The sequence below is a fragment of the Pan troglodytes genome, chromosome 9 (genome assembly GCF_028858775.2).
Source record: "Pan troglodytes isolate AG18354 chromosome 9, NHGRI_mPanTro3-v2.0_pri, whole genome shotgun sequence".
Taxonomy (NCBI): domain Eukaryota; kingdom Metazoa; phylum Chordata; class Mammalia; order Primates; family Hominidae; genus Pan; species Pan troglodytes.
The window spans coordinates 119998842-120016281 of record NC_072407.2 but is presented as its reverse complement, the minus strand read 5'-3'; the positions used below and the strand labels follow the sequence as shown (position 1 = coordinate 120016281).

At 50.5% G+C, this 17440-nt stretch overlaps 2 protein-coding genes across 2 annotated transcripts in view; one reads left to right on the top strand and one right to left on the bottom strand.

Moving 5' to 3' along the window:
* The window catches only part of CD3E (CD3 epsilon subunit of T-cell receptor complex), a 541795-nt gene that overhangs the window by 243939 nt on the left and 280416 nt on the right, over positions 1 to 17440 (bottom strand). The window lies entirely within an intron of this gene.
* The window catches only part of SMIM35 (small integral membrane protein 35), a 52452-nt gene continuing 43683 nt past the window's right edge, over positions 8672 to 17440 (top strand). Inside the window, exon 1 of the mRNA XM_054662728.2 lies at positions 8672 to 16404. Within this exon, the coding sequence (XP_054518703.1) occupies positions 16283 to 16404 (122 nt within the window). The 5' untranslated portion in view covers positions 8672 to 16282. The remainder of the gene's footprint in view (positions 16405 to 17440) is intronic.

Sequence of the window (17440 nt, the reverse complement as noted above, 5' to 3'; positions counted from 1 at the left end):
CACACTGCCAGGCTTGTGAACAGGCTGAATGGAACACAAGTGTTTGAAAGCCCCAGGTTCATGGTTTGGGATAATATGGCCCATGGAGGACCCCAGTGATGTCTGAGCAGGAGGAATACCGGATCTGTGTAATGGATTATTGGCCAAATCTCAGCTGATGAATGCAGTGTGGCCTTGGACTTGTCTCTGAGCAGCAGAGATCTGAAGCTGGCCTGCAGGGCTCTGGAGCCAGCACAGCCCCAGCCCTTCCTTACTGATGGCTGGTGGCCTTGAGAGTTGGAAGTCTTGGGCAGAGGCAAGAGCCTGTGATCTCAGGGTCAGGGCCGTGATGGTCCAGGCAGGCACCTCCCCAGCAGCAGGGCAGTGAGAAGCCAGTGGGCCACTGGGAGCCACGTTTTCAGTTGTCTTGGTTCCTCTATGTGCCAGGCTAAACATCTGGCCCACAGGTTTGCATTGCTTCACCTGGTGCTCAGGTGATGAACCAGGAAAGAGGCAGCTGTCTGGGCATGAAGGCTGCTGGGCATGGCTGGTTGGAGGGATGATGACTCAGCCCTCCTGGCTTCTGCTCCCATTTGGGTCTGGGAGTTTGTGGAGAGGTCCGGGAAGAAGGCACATAAGCAGGACTGGGCAGGGTGGCTGTGATGCCTGCAGGTGGGGGTGAAGGTTTACAGAGGGAGGCACAGTGGCCTGGAGACAACAGAGGCCCACCTCTCCCAGGTGCCAGGGAAAACCAGCTGGACCAGAACCCACATTCTTTTTTTTTTTTTTTCTGAGACAGTGTCCCCCTCTGTTGCCCAGGCTGGAGTGCAGTGGTGCAGCCTCAGCTCACTGTAACCTCCACCTCCTGAGCTCAAGGGATTCCCCCGCCTCAGTCCCCCAAGTAGCTGGGATTACAGGTGTGAGCCACTATGCCTGGCTTATTTTTGTATTTTTTGTAGAGACAGGGTTTCACCATGTTGGCCAGGCTAGTCTCAAACCCCTGAGCTCAAGCGATCCACTCGCTTTGGTTTCCCAAAGTGCTGGGACTACAAGTGTGAGCCACCGCACCCAGCCCAGAACCCCCATTCTCCCGGAGGAAGCCTCAGCTCTCCCTCAGCCCTGTCCTGCCTGCTTCTTTCTCTTGCCCATCCATCTCTTTAGATTCTCCTCCCGTTTTTCCTCCCTTCTTTCCCTCCCATTACTTCTCTTTTATCTCTTCCTCTTTATTTTTGACATTTTTTCTCTTCCTTCTTCCCTTTCCTTATCTGTTTCCAGCATGTGTGTCAAGATCCGAGGCAGAGTTATCATGAAACTCCTGAAGCTGAAGCTTCAGAGCCCTTCATTTGCATGGTTCCTTCCAGGGCCCTGGGAAAGGGCCCGGCAATATGTTCACACAATCATACGTTTTTGTAAATTTTGCTGAATATTTCTTTGACGTGCTTTTTCTTCAAGAAAGCCCCTCAAGAAGTGGCCTATCCCTGTGAGTGAAGGCCAGAGCCTTCCTCACCCAGGCTGGTCCCATACAGGTGACCTCAGTTTTAGGACCAACAGGTCTCGTCCAGCTGAGAGCTCTATGCACACCAGATTCTGAGAGGTGTCAGCAGCACTTTAAAAAACTTTGTTGTTTGTTTTCTATGAGGTTTCTGGACAATGGTGTGAGCTCAGACACGTTCTGCTGGAGAATATTATTTCTGTAAAGATGGTTATTTAACCCTCCTCCACCCCATCATGGCGGCGCTGCTGAGGGCTGACCCAGAGGCCAGGGGAACTCGCTGGTGTCCGTGGGGGAGGTCCAAGGCCTATTGCCACAGCCCTCCCGCCTTGCACAGCACAGAGGCCATCACCCCAGGGACAGGCAGGCACCCGGCTGCTCCTGTCGCCCTTCCTGGAGGAGGGGGCTGCCTCCTGTCCCTGCAACTGCTTTCCTTATGGGCCAGCCTGACGCTCAGACTTGTTTGAAGCTGCACCGGCAGCTTTTTTATCTCTTTTCGGCATTCACAACAGCCAGAGACTTGATCTGGATGTATTTTAAACCACATTAAAGAGTCTGTTGCTTTTTGAAAAAAACCAAGCCCCTCAAAATGCATAAGCTTCAGGCCTTTCAAAACCTGAATCCTCCCTGGTCAAGAGCATGAGCTCTAGTGGCCTGGGGTCCTGCCTCCTAATCTCAGACACTAATGATTTGTGTAACCATGGGCATCTTATTTAATCCTCTTGCACACCACCTTCTTCATCTGTAAAGTGGGGATAACAATACTTCTGACCTCATAGGGTTGTTATGAAGATTAAGAGATAATCCTGGCTGGGCGCAGTGGCTCATGCCTGTATTCCCAGCACTTTGGGAGGTAAAGGCAGGTGGATCACTTGAGGTCAGGAGTTTGAGACCAGCCTGGCCAACATGGCAAAACCTCTATTAAAAATACCAAACTACTCTACTAAAAATACCAAAAAAATTAGCCGGGCGTGGTGGAGGGTGCCTGTAATCCCAGCTACTCAGGAAGCGGAGGCAGGAGAATCGCTTGAACCCAGGTGGAGGTTGTGGTGACCCAAGATCGTGCCACTGCACTCCAGCCTGGGTGACAGAGCGAGACTCCGTCTCAAAAACAACAACGACAACACAAGACCTTCACTTCCATGTGAAGTGTTTGGTGCCTAAGAGAGATGTTGTAAATGGCACTGTTATCCCCATTCATTTCACAAAATATGTGTTTATGGAGCTCATGCTAGGCCTACCTCTTGTGTTAGGCACTGTGGATTAGGAGATAAAACACAGGCTCTGAATACATACACCCTACAGTCTACTGAAGGAGACAGGAGACATCCACACATCACAGTAAGCTTAAAAAGATGTTCTAGTAGAGATAAAAAGAGAACACTTGGGGGTTTGGAAACCTTTTTTCATTTTTACAGCTCTCTCTGCTCCCTTCCTCCTTCCTCTCCTCCCTGCCTGATTTCCTTCTTTCTTCCTGCCTTCATTTTTCCCCTAGATATTTTTGCTTAGCTACAGTAATTTGTAGGATGATATATCAATTGCCAGTTGTTTCTTTTTGAGGACGGAGTCTAGCTCTGTCACCCAGGTTGGAGTGCAATGTCACGATCTCCGCTCACTGCAACCTCTGCCTCCCAGGCTCAAGCAATTCTCCTGCCTCAGCCTCCGGAGTAGCTGGGATTACAGGTCTCTGCCATCACACCCGGCTAACTTTTTTATTTTAGTAGAGACGGGTTTTGCCGTGTTGGCCAGGCTGATCTTGAACTGCTGACCTCAGGTGCTCCACCCACCTTGGCCTCCCAAAGTGCTGGGATTACAGGTGTGAGCCACGGTGCCTGGCTGCCAGTTGTTTCTGATTGTGCATTTGATCTCAGTATCAGCAGTCACCCACTCATCCGTCTATATGTGCCTGGCCATCCATCCACCCATCCATCCAGCCAGCCAGCAAGTATTTTCTATGATGATATCAGACAATGTGGTTAGACACTGTGGTTGGGAAAAATAAAATATCTCCTGCCTTGAAGAGCTCAGTCTGCCCATATACTGCCCTTCCCTTCTAGGAGCTTCTGAGGGCAGCAAGCCCTGTAGATCCTTCCTGCTCAAGGTATGTGTGCCCATGGACCCAGCAATGTCACCAGTGCTGGAAGCTGGTTAGAAGTGCAGAATCTCAGCACGCCCCACTCTTATTCAGTCAGAGTCTGCATTCCAAGATCCCCAGGTGATTTGAATTCACCTTAAAGTTTGAGCAATGCTGTTCTAGGTCTCTTCCCACACTCAGGAGTGGGTAGAGGCTATTATTTCTGGAGTGAGCTGAATTCAGAGACTGGAGCTTGACATAGATGAACCCCTGAGGTTCCTTCCAGCCAGCAGAGCCTATGGTTCTTCCCTTTGAACCCAAGTAAATTGAGATCAGTTTCAGTGACTGGCTCATTTGTTCACATCTCTTCCAAGAAATTAGGTAGAGAAGGGTGCAGTGGGTGGGCATGAGCTGGCAACAGCCCAGGCTCACTCATACCAAGCAGCTCTGGAATGCAGCGTGGAGGGAACCCAGTGTCTTTTTTACAGAGGCCAACAGGGGGCACCTTGGCTCACTGTGAGGGGAAGCAAAGCAGGCTCCCTGTTGATTCACTAGCTTTCTAGAAAGGATTTCTACTGCTTAGCAGTCCTTCTCCTAAGACATCATTTAGTCTCAGAGGCGGTTGAATTGAGCCTCAATTATCTGTACCAAAGAACCGAGGCAATTGAGAATCCCAAACCTGGATCCCAACCCTGAGCCCTAGTCACCTCTGTTCAGTGGGAGCTGACCTTCCTCTGGCCCCTGCCAGGATGAACAGGTGTTCCCTTCCACATGCCTGACTTGAGGGTGGGGGTGAGGGGAAGACAGGCATGAGTCTGACAGAATGGCAGGACACATTTGCTTCAAATAAGCCACACACGGTAAGGAAATAGCTACCATATAATGTGCGCTCCCATGTGCCAGGCTCTTTTGCCTGTGGAAAGAAGTCTCATTGTCTCATTTTGTCTTTGCAGCCACCCTATAACGTGGGTGCTGCTATTACCTCCATTTCACAAGGGAGTAAACTGAGGCTCAGGCAGGGTTGAGATCCAGGTCGGTGTAACCCAGGATGCCTAGGCCTTTTGCCCTAGACATGGTGGGCCCTGCGTAGATCCTGGAGGGGGCCTACACTGGCTTCTGCAGCCCACCGGGGACCTCTGGGAAGGACTCAGGTTCCTGTAGCACCAGAGTCCTGCCTGGGTTTGCCTCGGTTCCGGTTTCCATATTGTCGGTGTAATTTGCCGGCAGTCTCAGTGAACATCCTGTTCACTCAGTCCTCTCCCCTTTAATTAGGCAATGAACTAATTTCAGATTATTTGTGAGTCCATCCCGTTTCTTTTCATCTGTCTCTCCAGGATACTCTTAATTTCACCCTGGGGCAGCCCAAGGGTTAGAAGACACAGGAAGGACAGTGGAGCTGGGACATACTGCTTTCCATCCTACATGCACTGTAAACTCCAGACCATGAACATACAGTGTTTGACAATGTTTTTAGTAAGAATCTGTCTAGAGGCTGGGCACGGTGGCTCACGGCTGTAATCCGGGCACTTTGGGAGGCCGAGGCAGATGGATCACCTGAGGTCAGGAGTTCGAGACCAGCCTGGCCAACAGGGTGAAACCCCGTCTCTACTAAAAATACAAAGATTAGCTGGGCGTGGTGGTAGGTGCCTGTAATCCCAGTTACTGGGGAGCCTGAGGCAGGAGAATCGCTTGAACCCGGGAGGCGGAGGCTGCAGTGAACCGAGGTCGCACCATTGCACTCCAGCCTAGGCAATGAGTGAAACTCCACCTCAAAAAAAAGAAAAGGAAAAAAAAGAATCTGGCTAGAAAGTAAATGGTATAGATTTACTTTATCCCATTTGTTTTTCTCAGTATCCGGATAATGAACAACATATACTTGGAATGACCTCCGTGCATAGCTTTAAATCTTAGCTCTGTTGCCTCCCAGCTGTATTGCCTTGGTGAATGGCATGATCTCGACTCACTGCAACCTCCACCTTCCTGGTTTGTGTGATTCTCCTGCCTCAACCTCCCGAGTGGCTGGGATTACAGGTGCCTGCCACCACCGCTGGCTAATTTTGTATTTTTAGTAGAGACGGGGTTTTGCCATGTTGACCAGGCTAGTCTCGAACTCCTGACCTCAGGTGATCCACCCGCCTCGGCTTTCCAAAGTGTTGGGATTACAGGCACGAGCCACCGTGCCTGGCCTTGTATGAACTTCTTTCTATCCTTTTATAGGGAACCAGCTCCCAAGATAACAGACTAATACATTCACTGTGCCTTCATTGCCTAATACCCTCTCCTTAGGCCCTACCTCCCAACACTATTCATTGGAGATTAAGTTTCCGACACATGCTTTTGGGGACACACACTGAAGCCATGGCAGTATTCTAACTAAAACAGTCTCTAAAGCGTATATGAAGCCCCTGTACCGAGCTCCCTGGGAGATCTCTCCTTTATTTATATCTGTGGCACCAGCACAGTGACTGGCAAACGAAAGGTGTGTAAATGTTGGTAGAGTGACTTTGGTTTAAAACATAACTCGTGCCACAGAGGAAGATAATTCTGGCAGTAGTGTGGGGGCGAGGCAGGGAGAGGGGGTTAGAGACAGTGCCAATAGTTCAGGCAAGAGATGGAGAAGATCTTAATTAAGGCCTGGTCTACCGGCATGAAGACGAAGAAAAGGAAGACGAATATTATTTACTGACATTCTACTCTGTGTTGTGCATATATAAGATATCTAATAACCTTGCAAACAAAGTGTTAATGTTCCCATCTTACAGATGAGGGAACTGAGGGGGTGGCCTGATACCTCACAGCCTGTACTTGGCAGGCAGACCCAGAGCACAGGTGCAGTGTGGGATGCTGGGGTGCTGGCATTCACAGATGCTGCTGATGCAGAATAGAGAGGACTGACGGGGGGAAGACCTGGGGATGATTCAGTTTTCCATGAGGATGATTAACAAATGAGTTCTTTGGGTTGAACCTGCTGGAAGAGAGAATGCTTTTAGATCGTCGTGGTTAGGCCTTGCCAAATCCCACGGATGATAATGTATTGATAATGCTGGTGCCTCTGGCTTGACTGAGTGCTTCTGGCCACGGAGTGATGCGTGGGGAGAGACCACGGCTCCTGGATGCCGCTGGGCCTCTGTGGGGTGGTCGAGAATGCAGACACAGCGCCGCCAGGTGGTGGAAGGTCACTCCGCTACCCCGGGTTTCTCGCTTTTCCCAATAGACTTCATCTGCAGCCTGAAAGGCCAGCAGGAAACAGCGCTGTGAGGTTCCACATGCAGGTACCATCCTGGCTCACCCTCCCTCAGCTTCCCTCCTTCATCCTTGCCCCAGCTCATTCCCCAGGCTGCCTGCAGAGGGGTGGGTTCAGGCTGAGAATGAAAGTTCTTGAAACTGAAATCCTTGGGCCCAGACTGTCTCTTGGCCTCACCCCCGTCTCTGTAAAAGCCTCTCCTTCATCCAACGTTTACGAGGGCCTCTAGTGTGCTGGACACTGAGGACACAAAGATGAATAAGGCGCTGTCCGCAGCTCTTTCACAGGCCGGGAGGGAGACTCGACACAGAGATCGTGCTGTCATCCTGTTGGCAAACTCTAAGAGGAAAGAGCACACAGAACCGGAGGGCTCCCTCCCCGAGGAGGGAGCATTTGGATTGAGCTTACGGGGAGGAGCAGGACTTTATCAGGTGGAAAACCAGGGGTGCAATGGGAGGAAGAGCATCCAGTCCAGAGAGGAGGCTGTGTGCGCTGGGGAAATGGTGACTGACCCACAGATACTGAGCATCCTTTCTGTGGCAGCTTGGTGCTGGGGCCGGGGAGATGAATCATACGTGGCTCCAGTTATGAGAAACTCTTGCAATAGACATTTTCTTTTGAAGGATCTGTACACAAGTAAGGAATTTGGACACAGACCTTATGTACTGGAAGCCCCTAAACTAAAGTTCTTGTACCCAGAAATTATGCAAGACAAACCATTGGGATAGAGAAAAAATAGAGAAACTTCTATTTCTGTGTATTTCTTAACTAAAAACAAAGAAAGCAACTAAACTTTTCATATATATATATATATATATATATATATGTTTGTTGTTGTTTTGTTGTTGTTTTTTGAGATGGAGTTTCACCCCTGTTGCCCAAGCTGGAGTGCAATGGCGTGATCTCGGCTCACTGCAACCTCCATCTCCTGGGTTCAAGCAATTCTCCCACCTCAGCCTCCCGAGAAGTTGAACTATAGGCGCACCACCACACCTGGCTAATTTTTTGTATTTTTAGTAGAGACGGGGTTTCACCATCTTGGCCAGGCTGATCTTGAACTCCTGACCTCAGGTGATCCGCCTGCCTTGGCCTCCCAAAGTGCTGGGATTACAGGCATGAGTCACTGCACCCAGGCAATTTTTTTTTAAGAGACAGGGTCTCGCTATGCTGCCCAGGCTGGAGTGCAGTGGCTATTCACAGGCATGATCCTACTACTGATCAGCACGGGAGTTTTGAGGTGCTCCATTTCCCACCTGGGCCAGTTCACCCTACCTTAGGCAACCAGGTGGCCCCCTGCTCCTAAGAGGTCACCATATTGATGCTGAACTTAGTGTGGACACCTGATGAGCATAGCAAACCGAGGCCCAGAACTCAAGTGAGGACTCTAGTGATCTTCCTGCCTCAGCCTCCCGAGTAGCTGTGACTACAGGCACGTGCCACCGCACCTGGTGCATTTCTAATATTTAATATACAGGTTGGCCTCGTGTCTGCACTTGGTCCCTGTGTCAATGGCCCACATGTTGTGCGCATCTGCGAGGGTCTGAGAGGGTTAGCATATTGTGACATGTTTACACGTGGTCTGTGAAGTGGATTTCTCGGTGATCTCATCTGGTTTTAACTAAATTAATCCTCACACAATGGACAAGGTATTTAGGAAATTTCCTGAAAAGATATCAGGGATTAAGAGAAGGATGCAGGCAAGCACAAGCAAATGGCCAGGCTCTTGCTCCCCTACTCCGAATGGGCTCCCATTATCTTTCTATCTTGAGTGTAAAATTGTAACAATCTCATTTTACTTGATAGAAACTGGCAAAAAAAAAAAAAAATCCAGAATTATCAAGATAATGTTTTGATTTTTTTTTTTTTAAGTCAAGGTCTCACTCTGTCACCCAGGCTGGAGTGCAGTGGCAGGATCACGACTCACTGCAGTCTTGATCTCCTGGGTTCAAGTGATCCTTTTGCCTCCTGAGTAGCTGGGACTCAGGCATGCCACCATGCCCGGCTAAGATAATTTGAAACATAGTCTCAAGTTTCCTGATGTTAGTACTACTCTGTCTCTCAGGGCGTATTATGCCTTCAGATATTGGCTAGTGATGGTAATGTATGTAAATATAATTTATACATAAATACATATATTAGAGATGTGTGCTAAAATTCTTTTGTTACTGACAGAGATCAAAGAACTTTGGAGACCACAGCTCTAGGTAATAAGGAGCCAGTAGGAGTTTAAGCAGGAGGATGACTTGTTTGTTTTTGTTTTATTTTGAAAGATCACTTTGGTAGCTGTGTGGATGGAGAGCCTGGGGTAGAGAGAATAGTAGGGAACTCATGCAGCGGTCCAGGTGAGAGATGAGATCCCAAACCCAGGGTAGGGCAGCCAGGAGGGCAGAGCAATTTCACATGCACGTTGGACTTGGTGACTGACTAGATTTGGAAAACAAGGGCGAAGAGATCCAATCCCGGGGTATTTCCAGGTGTCTGGGGGGATTAGGCAAATAATAGTACCACCTACCAAGGTGGCAAACAGAGGTGGGTTTGGGGAGAAAGGTGAAGAGTCTGGGACTGAACAGTTTGAGTCAGAGGTGCCAGGGAGAGCCCTGGGTGGAGGTCGTACGTCCGGGGGTCCTGTGGCTGGTTTGGGGCTGCAGCCCCCTCTTCCCCAGCAGGGCCCAGGTGAGCGAGCGGGCTGGGTCATGGTCATGATGAGTAACTCAGGCAGTAATGGTGTCCTCTGTCCAGACCTCCTGATTCTAGCCTGGTCACTGGGTGCTGCATCCCAGGTATCAGACCCTGATTGTTACCAGTGGAGGGTGTCCTGATTCTTTGTGCTTCGAACAAAGAATTGGACAAAACGCACAAAGCAAGAAAATAATGAAGCAACAAAAGCAGAGATTTAATGAAAACAAAAGCACACTCCACAGGGTGGGAGTGGGCTGAACAAGAAGCTCAAGGGACTGGGTACAGAATTTTCTGGGGCTTAAATACCCTCTAGAGGTTTCCCATTGATTACTTAGTGTACACCCTATGTAAATGAAGTAGAGGACCACAATCAGTCTGATTGGTTGTGGAGAGAGACCAACCAGAGATTGAAGTGAAGTTACAAAGTTACACCCTATGCAAATGTCTGATTCGCCTGTGGAAAGTGACCAGAGGCTAAAGTGAAGTTACAAAGTTATACTCCTATGCAAAAGAAAACTTCGCCAGCGACGGAAGTTGTGAAAGTTGGGGTTTTCCTTTTGATTTAGTTCTAGGAAGTCAGCATGAATTGGCCTTAGGTTCCCTGCCTCCAGGCCCTATTCTCCTGCCTCCTGATCACTCTCTATATTTCACTTTTGCAAAACCACTCAAAATGCAGGTACCCTGTCTTCCTCCTCCTGTGAGCCATCATGGACGTGACAAGGCTACTTCTTCACGGTGCTCTAGGCCAAAGCATTGGGAAAGCCAGATTAGGCTGGGAGTGTCCTTGCTGTAATTGGATGCTGAGATAAGCAAAGTGAAATGCAGTGGAGAAGCAGGTGGCGCAGGGCAGGTTTGGGCGCTGTGCAGCTGCCTAAGCTGGGGAGGGACGGGTGTTTGACCACGCAGAAGGGCTCTACAGGGCCACGCTTTAGGACAGGAATATGCATTCTGGCCTTATCTGGTCATTTCTGAGTTGGGATATCTGTATCACTCCAGGGCAGGGTGTGCTTGACTCAGAGCCCACTCGGGGCTTGACCCAGAGAAGGCTAGCATTTAATATTAGTGATGAAGGCTGGGCATGGTGGCTCACGCCTGTAATCCCAGCACAATTCCGCCAGGCGGACATATCGCTTGAGTCTAGAAATATGAGACCAGCTTGGGTGATATAGCGAAACCCTATCTCTACTAAAAATTACAAAAATTAGCCAGGCGTGGTGGCACATGCCTGTAGTCCCAGCTACTTGGGAGGCTGAGGTAGGAGGATGGCTCGGACCCGGGAAGTAGAGGTTGCAGGGAGCCAAGATCTTGCCACTGCACTCCAGCCTAGGCAACAAAGCGAGACCCTGTCTCAATAATAACAATAATAATAATAATAATAATAATAATAATAATGATAATAATAGTGATGAAGAAAACAACAAAAAATCTCCACCCCTGAAAAAACAGACAAATAACATAACAAAAGCCAGGCACGATGGCACATGCCTGTAGTCCCAGCTACTCAGGAGGCTGAGGGAAGAGGATCTCCTGAGCCCAGGAATTTGAAGCCAGCCTGGGCAACATAGGGAGATTTCTTCTCTTAAAAAGAAAACAAACAAAACCCTTTAGTATTAGAGATGACTCTGAGGATGACACCCAGAACCGCCAACCTGAACCTCCGGTGGGACCTTGGGGTCCATGTGGATGGGGAACACGGTGTATGAAATCAATGGCAGATTGGTGCCTATCTGATCTCCCATTTAAAATTTTTTCTTTGCAAGAGAAAAGAAGAGTGATATAGATTGGTGTGTTAGGAAAAAACTCAAACTCAATTTTCCCCTTGGTTCTCATGCCACAATCATCAACGCAATAGACTTCTGTGACCAAATGCCTGGAGGTTCTCCCCACACACCAGTAAGCAATCATTTCTGCAGCAGACACTGGCTGACACTTCAAGTCAACTCAATTCCAACACTATCTACCAGATAGCAACAGATCTTATGGTTGATGAGGGCTCAGTGCCACAAGACCGCAACTCCCTTCCCACTAGTTACAAATCTAGGCCTCTGGACCTTCTATCCAGTTGTTCTTCATTTGGCGTTCCCATGACTCCCTCATTTGCTGGAGTGACTCAGAGAACTTAGGAGAACACTTACCTTTACAGGTTTACTATAAAGGATATTACAAATGATACAGATGAAGAGATACATAGGGTGAGATATGGGGTAAGGGACACGGGGCTTTCATGCCCTCCCTAGTCACGTCCCCTTCTGGAAACCTCCACCTGTTCAGCTATCTGTCCTTTTTTAGGCTTTTATGGAGGCTTCATTACATAAGCATGATTGATTAAGCCACGGGCCATTGGTGATCAACTTACCCTCCAGCCCCTCTCTCCTCCCCTAAGGTTAGGGGTGGGGCTTAAAACCCAACCTTCTAATCCTGCCTTGTGCTTTCTGGTGATCAGCCCCTGATCTACCTGAAGCCACCTAGGCGCTTCCAGGCCTCAGTCAGCTCATTAGCACACAAAAAGACAACCTTTGGAGTTTCTAAGGACTTTAGGAGTTGTATGCCAGGAAATGGGGCCGAGGACCAAATATATTTATCACAATAGGCAAAAAGATTCAACATGAAGAGGGTAAAGAAGATTTAGAAATAAAGACAGAAAAATGGAGACAAGAGAGACAGTAAACAGAAAGAGTAGAAAGGTAAGCAGAAAATCATCAACTGAAAGAAACAGAAAGAAGAGTAGAAGTGTTACAGGAAAGGGGTCCCCATCCAGACCCCAAGAGGGGGTTCTTGGATCTCACCCAAGAAAGAATTCACAGCAAGTCCACAGTGCAAAGGGAAAGCAAGTTTATTAAGAAACTAAAGGAATAAAAGAATGGCTACTCCATAGACAGAGCAGCCCCGAGGGCTGCTGGTTGCCCATTTTTATGGTTATTTCTTGATGATATGCTAAACAAGGGGTGGATTATTCATGCCTCCTCTTTTTAGACCAAATAGGGAACCTTCCTGACTTTGCCATGGCATTTGTAAACCATCTTGGCACTGGTGGGAGTGCAGCAGTGAGGATGACCAGAGGTCACTCTTGTCGCCATCTTGGTCTTGGTGGGTTTTGGCCAGCTCCTTTAATGCAACCTGTTTTATCAGCAAGGTCTTTATGACCTGTATCATGTGTTGACCTCCTGTCTCTTCCTGTGACTTAGAATACCTTAACTGTCTGGGAATGCAGCCCAGTAGGTTTCAGCCTCATTTTACCCATTTTACTCCTATTCAAGCTGGAATTGCTGTGATTCACATGCCTCTGACAGAATTAAGAGAGAGAGAAAATAAAAGAGGCAACAGAAAAACAGATGGAAGTAAACGAAGAGGCAGAAACTCAGAGACACAAAGAAGGCAAGGGTGCAGGAGTGTGGAGGGAGGGCCGGGAGAGGGTTGGGAGGGAGGAAGCCCTTGTCCTGGGTTCCTTCTTTCCCCATCCACATGCCCTGTTCTCTGTTGCAAATGGAAGAAGCCAGAGCCCAAGTGAACCACCTGTCTCCATTGCTGACTCCCAGCTGGTCTTTGGGAAGCATCAGAGGCAGCTGTCACCTTTGCTTTGGCCGGGAAGGAGCCTTCCAGCAGCGTCTGGAGAGGAGCTGGGCTGGCCTGTGGTCTTGGCCCCTGCGAACTGAAGGGAAGCCTGACTTGATGTATTAGCTTGGGGGTGCCTCTCTTGACCCACTTTTGTTTGTTTGTTTTTGAGATGGAGTCTTGCTCTGTTGCCCAGGCTGGAGTGCAATGGCACAGTCTTGGCTCACTGCAACCACCACCCGGGTTCAAGTGATTCTCCTGCCTCGGCCTCCCAAGTAGCTGGGATTACAGGCACCCACCACCACGCCCAGCCAGTTTTTGTATTTTTGGTAGAGATGGGATTTCACCATGTTGGCCAAGCTGGTCTTGAACTCCTGACCTCAGGTGATCCACCTACCTTGGCCTCCTAAAGGGATGGGATTACAGGGATGAGCCACTGCGCCTGGTCCCACTTTCATTTTTGATGAAACAAAATTGGAAGGTTAGTTGGTGGGAGGTCAAGGACCTTCCAATTCCAAGGGGAGACTGAGTTGTAATGAACTTGGACTGAGGCAGTTGGTGGGGTTCTGCCCCACGTGGTGGGTGGCATTGTTACTTACACGCCAATGCTTTTGCTGTGGGCTGCAAAAGTGGGAATCCCTTGAGCAGGGAGGGTTGGTTTTGTGAAGTCAACTCATAATGGGGACAGAGGCTTGATGCTGGCTTAGTCAGTGACACCCACATACCTAGCAAAAGAGTCACCAAAGAGGGGTACTGGGTGCAGAGGAAATGGGCCCCATAGATCCAAGCTAATCAGTGTCCAGCAGCCCAGGTCGCAGGAAGGGCTGTGGGGAACAGGAGCAGGTTCTGCTTAACAGAGGTTGCCTCTGTGGAGGCCAGCGGGATCTGTGAGGTTTTCCCAGGGCTCAGGTGAAGTATCCCCCACCCCTCCCACTTCCTTTGATCCGACGGTGTTCATCTGGTAACCTAGTTACTGATTCTGCTTCCCTGGAGCACTAATGCCAAGAAGAAGGTAGCTCCAGCTGGGGACCTGCCACTCTAGTCCCTGAAATAATTTACTACTTAAAAAATGTAATACATTGGCATAAAAATAGCTAGAAATGCCACTCATTGAGAGAGCACTTGCTAAATGCCTTCTGTGAATTGATCATCCAATCTTTTCAATCTTGTGAGGTGGGCATTATTTTCTCCATTTCACCTACAGGGAAACACTCTCAGATCTGGGATTTGAAGCTGGGTCTCTCTGCAGCTGAAGCTTGGGGTCTTAACCACCTCCCTTCTTGGAGGAGACGGGGTTGAAATGATGCTGGGCTTACGCCTTGGCCTGTCTATAGCCTCTCAGTCACTCCCACTGTGGGTGTCATGTGTCTGTCACGAGTGGCAGTGCAAGGTGTCCCGTTTTGGAACAAGCAGGGCCACGACCATATGCTAGAATGGGTGACTCAGCAGAAGCAGTGCCTCTGGGAGCCTCTGCTGGCCTGGACGCTTCCCACTGGAGTTCCTCAACCTGCAACCAGGACACTGTGATGTGAGGTCACAGGGCTGGAGAGGGGCAGCCTGGAAGTGCTTTCTCTGTCCCTCTCTTACTTATAGATCAAAAAAGGAAAATTAAAAGGGGGCCAGGGTGGGTGTCTGCCTGGGGATCCAAAGGATGAGGGCAGCCATGTGGGAGGGATGATGGGAGTACCCATGTCTGGCTGGCTAAGAGAGACTTGGAAGCCAGATTAGAACCAGCATTCCAGGGAACCTGGAGTTGGCAGGGAATTAGAGGAAGGGGTGGCGAGGGGAACAGCCAGAGGGACACCCTGGACTCTATAGAAGGGGGTCCCAGACAGCCATTTGCAGTTGCTCTCCCAGACCCCCGGGGGTCCAGAGGAACACAGGATGCTAAGCCTAGAAGGGAAAGGCTGTCAAGGAGTCTCCCAGGTGAGCATGGCAGCCGTCCCTGGGTTTCCACCACTAAGGCTTCCCAGGGCTGCCTGGCCCCTGTCCTGCCCTCGCTGCCGGCCTGGGAAGAAAAGGCCGAATCGAAACAGACTACAGCAAAACCCTGACTCATGCCTTCCGATGCCAGTAGACCCGATTTTGTATTTCCCAGCACTTTCATTAGCACCAAGAGCTATTATAATTGCAAAAGGTGTGTGGGGAGGTGGGAGTGGGTGCTCACACTCACAGCATGGGAAGTGGGGCTGAGACTCTTGTCAGGGGAGAAAGACCTCAGCCTCCTACCCCATCCCCGTTCACCTGAGAGGTGGTGGGATGGGGAGTGGTCTGGGCTCTGGGCAGAGACTCTAGGCAGGCCACATGGGTGGGGGACCTGGAGGAGAGGCATGTGAGTAGATACGGCTTGAGGGAGCCCCTAGAGCACGGGAATTGGGTTGTGATAAGGGGACTGGGCTTGGGCACAGCCCTGGCTGCCTCCTGGCACCCCACTCAGACTCCTCTCCTCCTGGGCCCTCACAGGTGGGTCTGCAGGTGTGTCTGCCAGGGCAGTGCAGCCTCCACTCGCTCCCAGGCTCAAGGCTATGAGATAAAATGCTAATCATTCCCTGCCTGTAGGTTCCTAGCTTGCTTTGGTACTTATCTTCCCTGTCACGGAGGGAGTGGGAGGCCTCTGATCCCTAGGCCGGCGTGGGAGCCGGAATTCTAGACAAGTTTATCCAGTAGGATTGAGCACCTCACCCTGTGTCTCAGATATGGTGGTTTGTAATAGCAGTTTGGGGTTTCATCTGGGCTCAGAGTGAGGCAGGGCTCTGGGATTCCAGGCTGCTTTTCCAGGTAAGGCGGCAAATGAATGGAGGTAGAGCTACGTGGGAAGACCTGCTGAAACTGAAGGATCCTGACGGACCCCAGGGCACCCCAAGGCCTATCAGTTAGTTGCTTGCCTGGGCCCCAGCGCCCCTGTTGCGTGTTGCGTGCTCTTGGGTTTTTAACAACAGCAGCCAACTTGTGTGTCATGCTTCACAGTTGGCAGAGACCTTCCACACATTCTGCACTCTGAGATGTGTCTATGAGGCTGCTCATGTTCCAAGTAAGAGGTGAGCCCTCGGTGAGTGGCAGAGCCCAGACCCCTGCAGGGCTGTGGGCTCCATGCTGGGTGCTCTTCCCTCCTCTCAGCACCTGTGTGAGGAGTGAGGGGCACCACTTCCCCTCCCAGACTGAGAACTGCCCCCGCCCCCATGCCTGGGCATCACAGGTGACAGCGTTCTTCACGTGACCTTCCCTCTTCTAGAGACTTCTCACATTGGAGCAGTGTCATGGGATGATATTTACTGTGAATAGGAAGTCCCACGCCCCCCAGGTTATAACTCCTCTACAGGATGGCCGGGAGCTTGAAGATGTTCTCAATCACACACTCTGGCCTCTGCAGACCCTAATGTTGGGGTAGGTGCTGGCAGTGCCTGGTGACTCACACTGAGGCTGTGTGCAGATGCCAGTGTGGGACAAACCCAAGTGTGGAGGAACTGGGATGGTCCCTGTCTCTGGACAAGACCCTGGCCTGGTGGGAGGCCTCCCCCAGCTCTGTCACCACGCTCTGGGGATGTTTCTGATGCATTTGTCGCTTGCCCCTCTTGCCCTTTTTGACCTCTCTCCTGCTTCTCTGTAGTTACCAGCAAAGCCTCAGAAGCACTTGCTGCTTTAGGGATAGGAAGGTGGGGAGAGGCTCTGAAGCTGTGGCTTCCTGTTCTGCAGAAGGACAGCTCCCACCCCATTCTTTCCCCAGGCCCCCCAAGCTGGGCTCTTGGTCACCTCCCAGAGCAGTTTGGCCTGGAGGCAGGACGTGCTCTGCGCCGCAGCCCTCGGGTCCAGATGGGTGCCCTGGGTTTTTGGTTCCCAGTCTGCACTGCCCCGCCTTTGATAGAGAGGCATCTGCCCTGAGTTCCCTGAGGTTCTGATTTTTCTCTTGTGCTTACAACTGGATTTCTGGTTTCACTTCTACTCCAAGCCTGGTCCCAGGCACGTGCCTCTCACCCTGTGGTTTCGCACCCCATTCCTCGCCCCGTCATTTCTTCTTGTGCCCAGGCTGCAGCTGCTTGCTGGTCCCTCGTCCAAAGCTGCCCACCTGCCCAGGCCTGCGCCCCTCCCGCCTTGGGTCCATGTGCAGCTCTAGCCCCTTCCCCACACTCCTGGCCCTGGGGTGAATACTGAACCTGAGACTGGGATAGGAGGAGAGAAAGCTCAGTGCAAGGAGGGGTGAGCCCAGGAAGAGGAGACAGCCAGTTACCGTGGGGGCTGCAGGGAAGTCCTGAGAGGTGTGTGGCAGCCAATGCATGCTCCGCTTCAGGGACCCTGCTCTCCTGGCCCAGCAGAACAGTCCCACAACAGGGTGACCAGCCCCCAGGCCACGGGGACCTGAGACAAATTTTTAAAACAATTACAAAACTTGCTCTAATTAGGCAGGACAATTAATTAGCTGTCA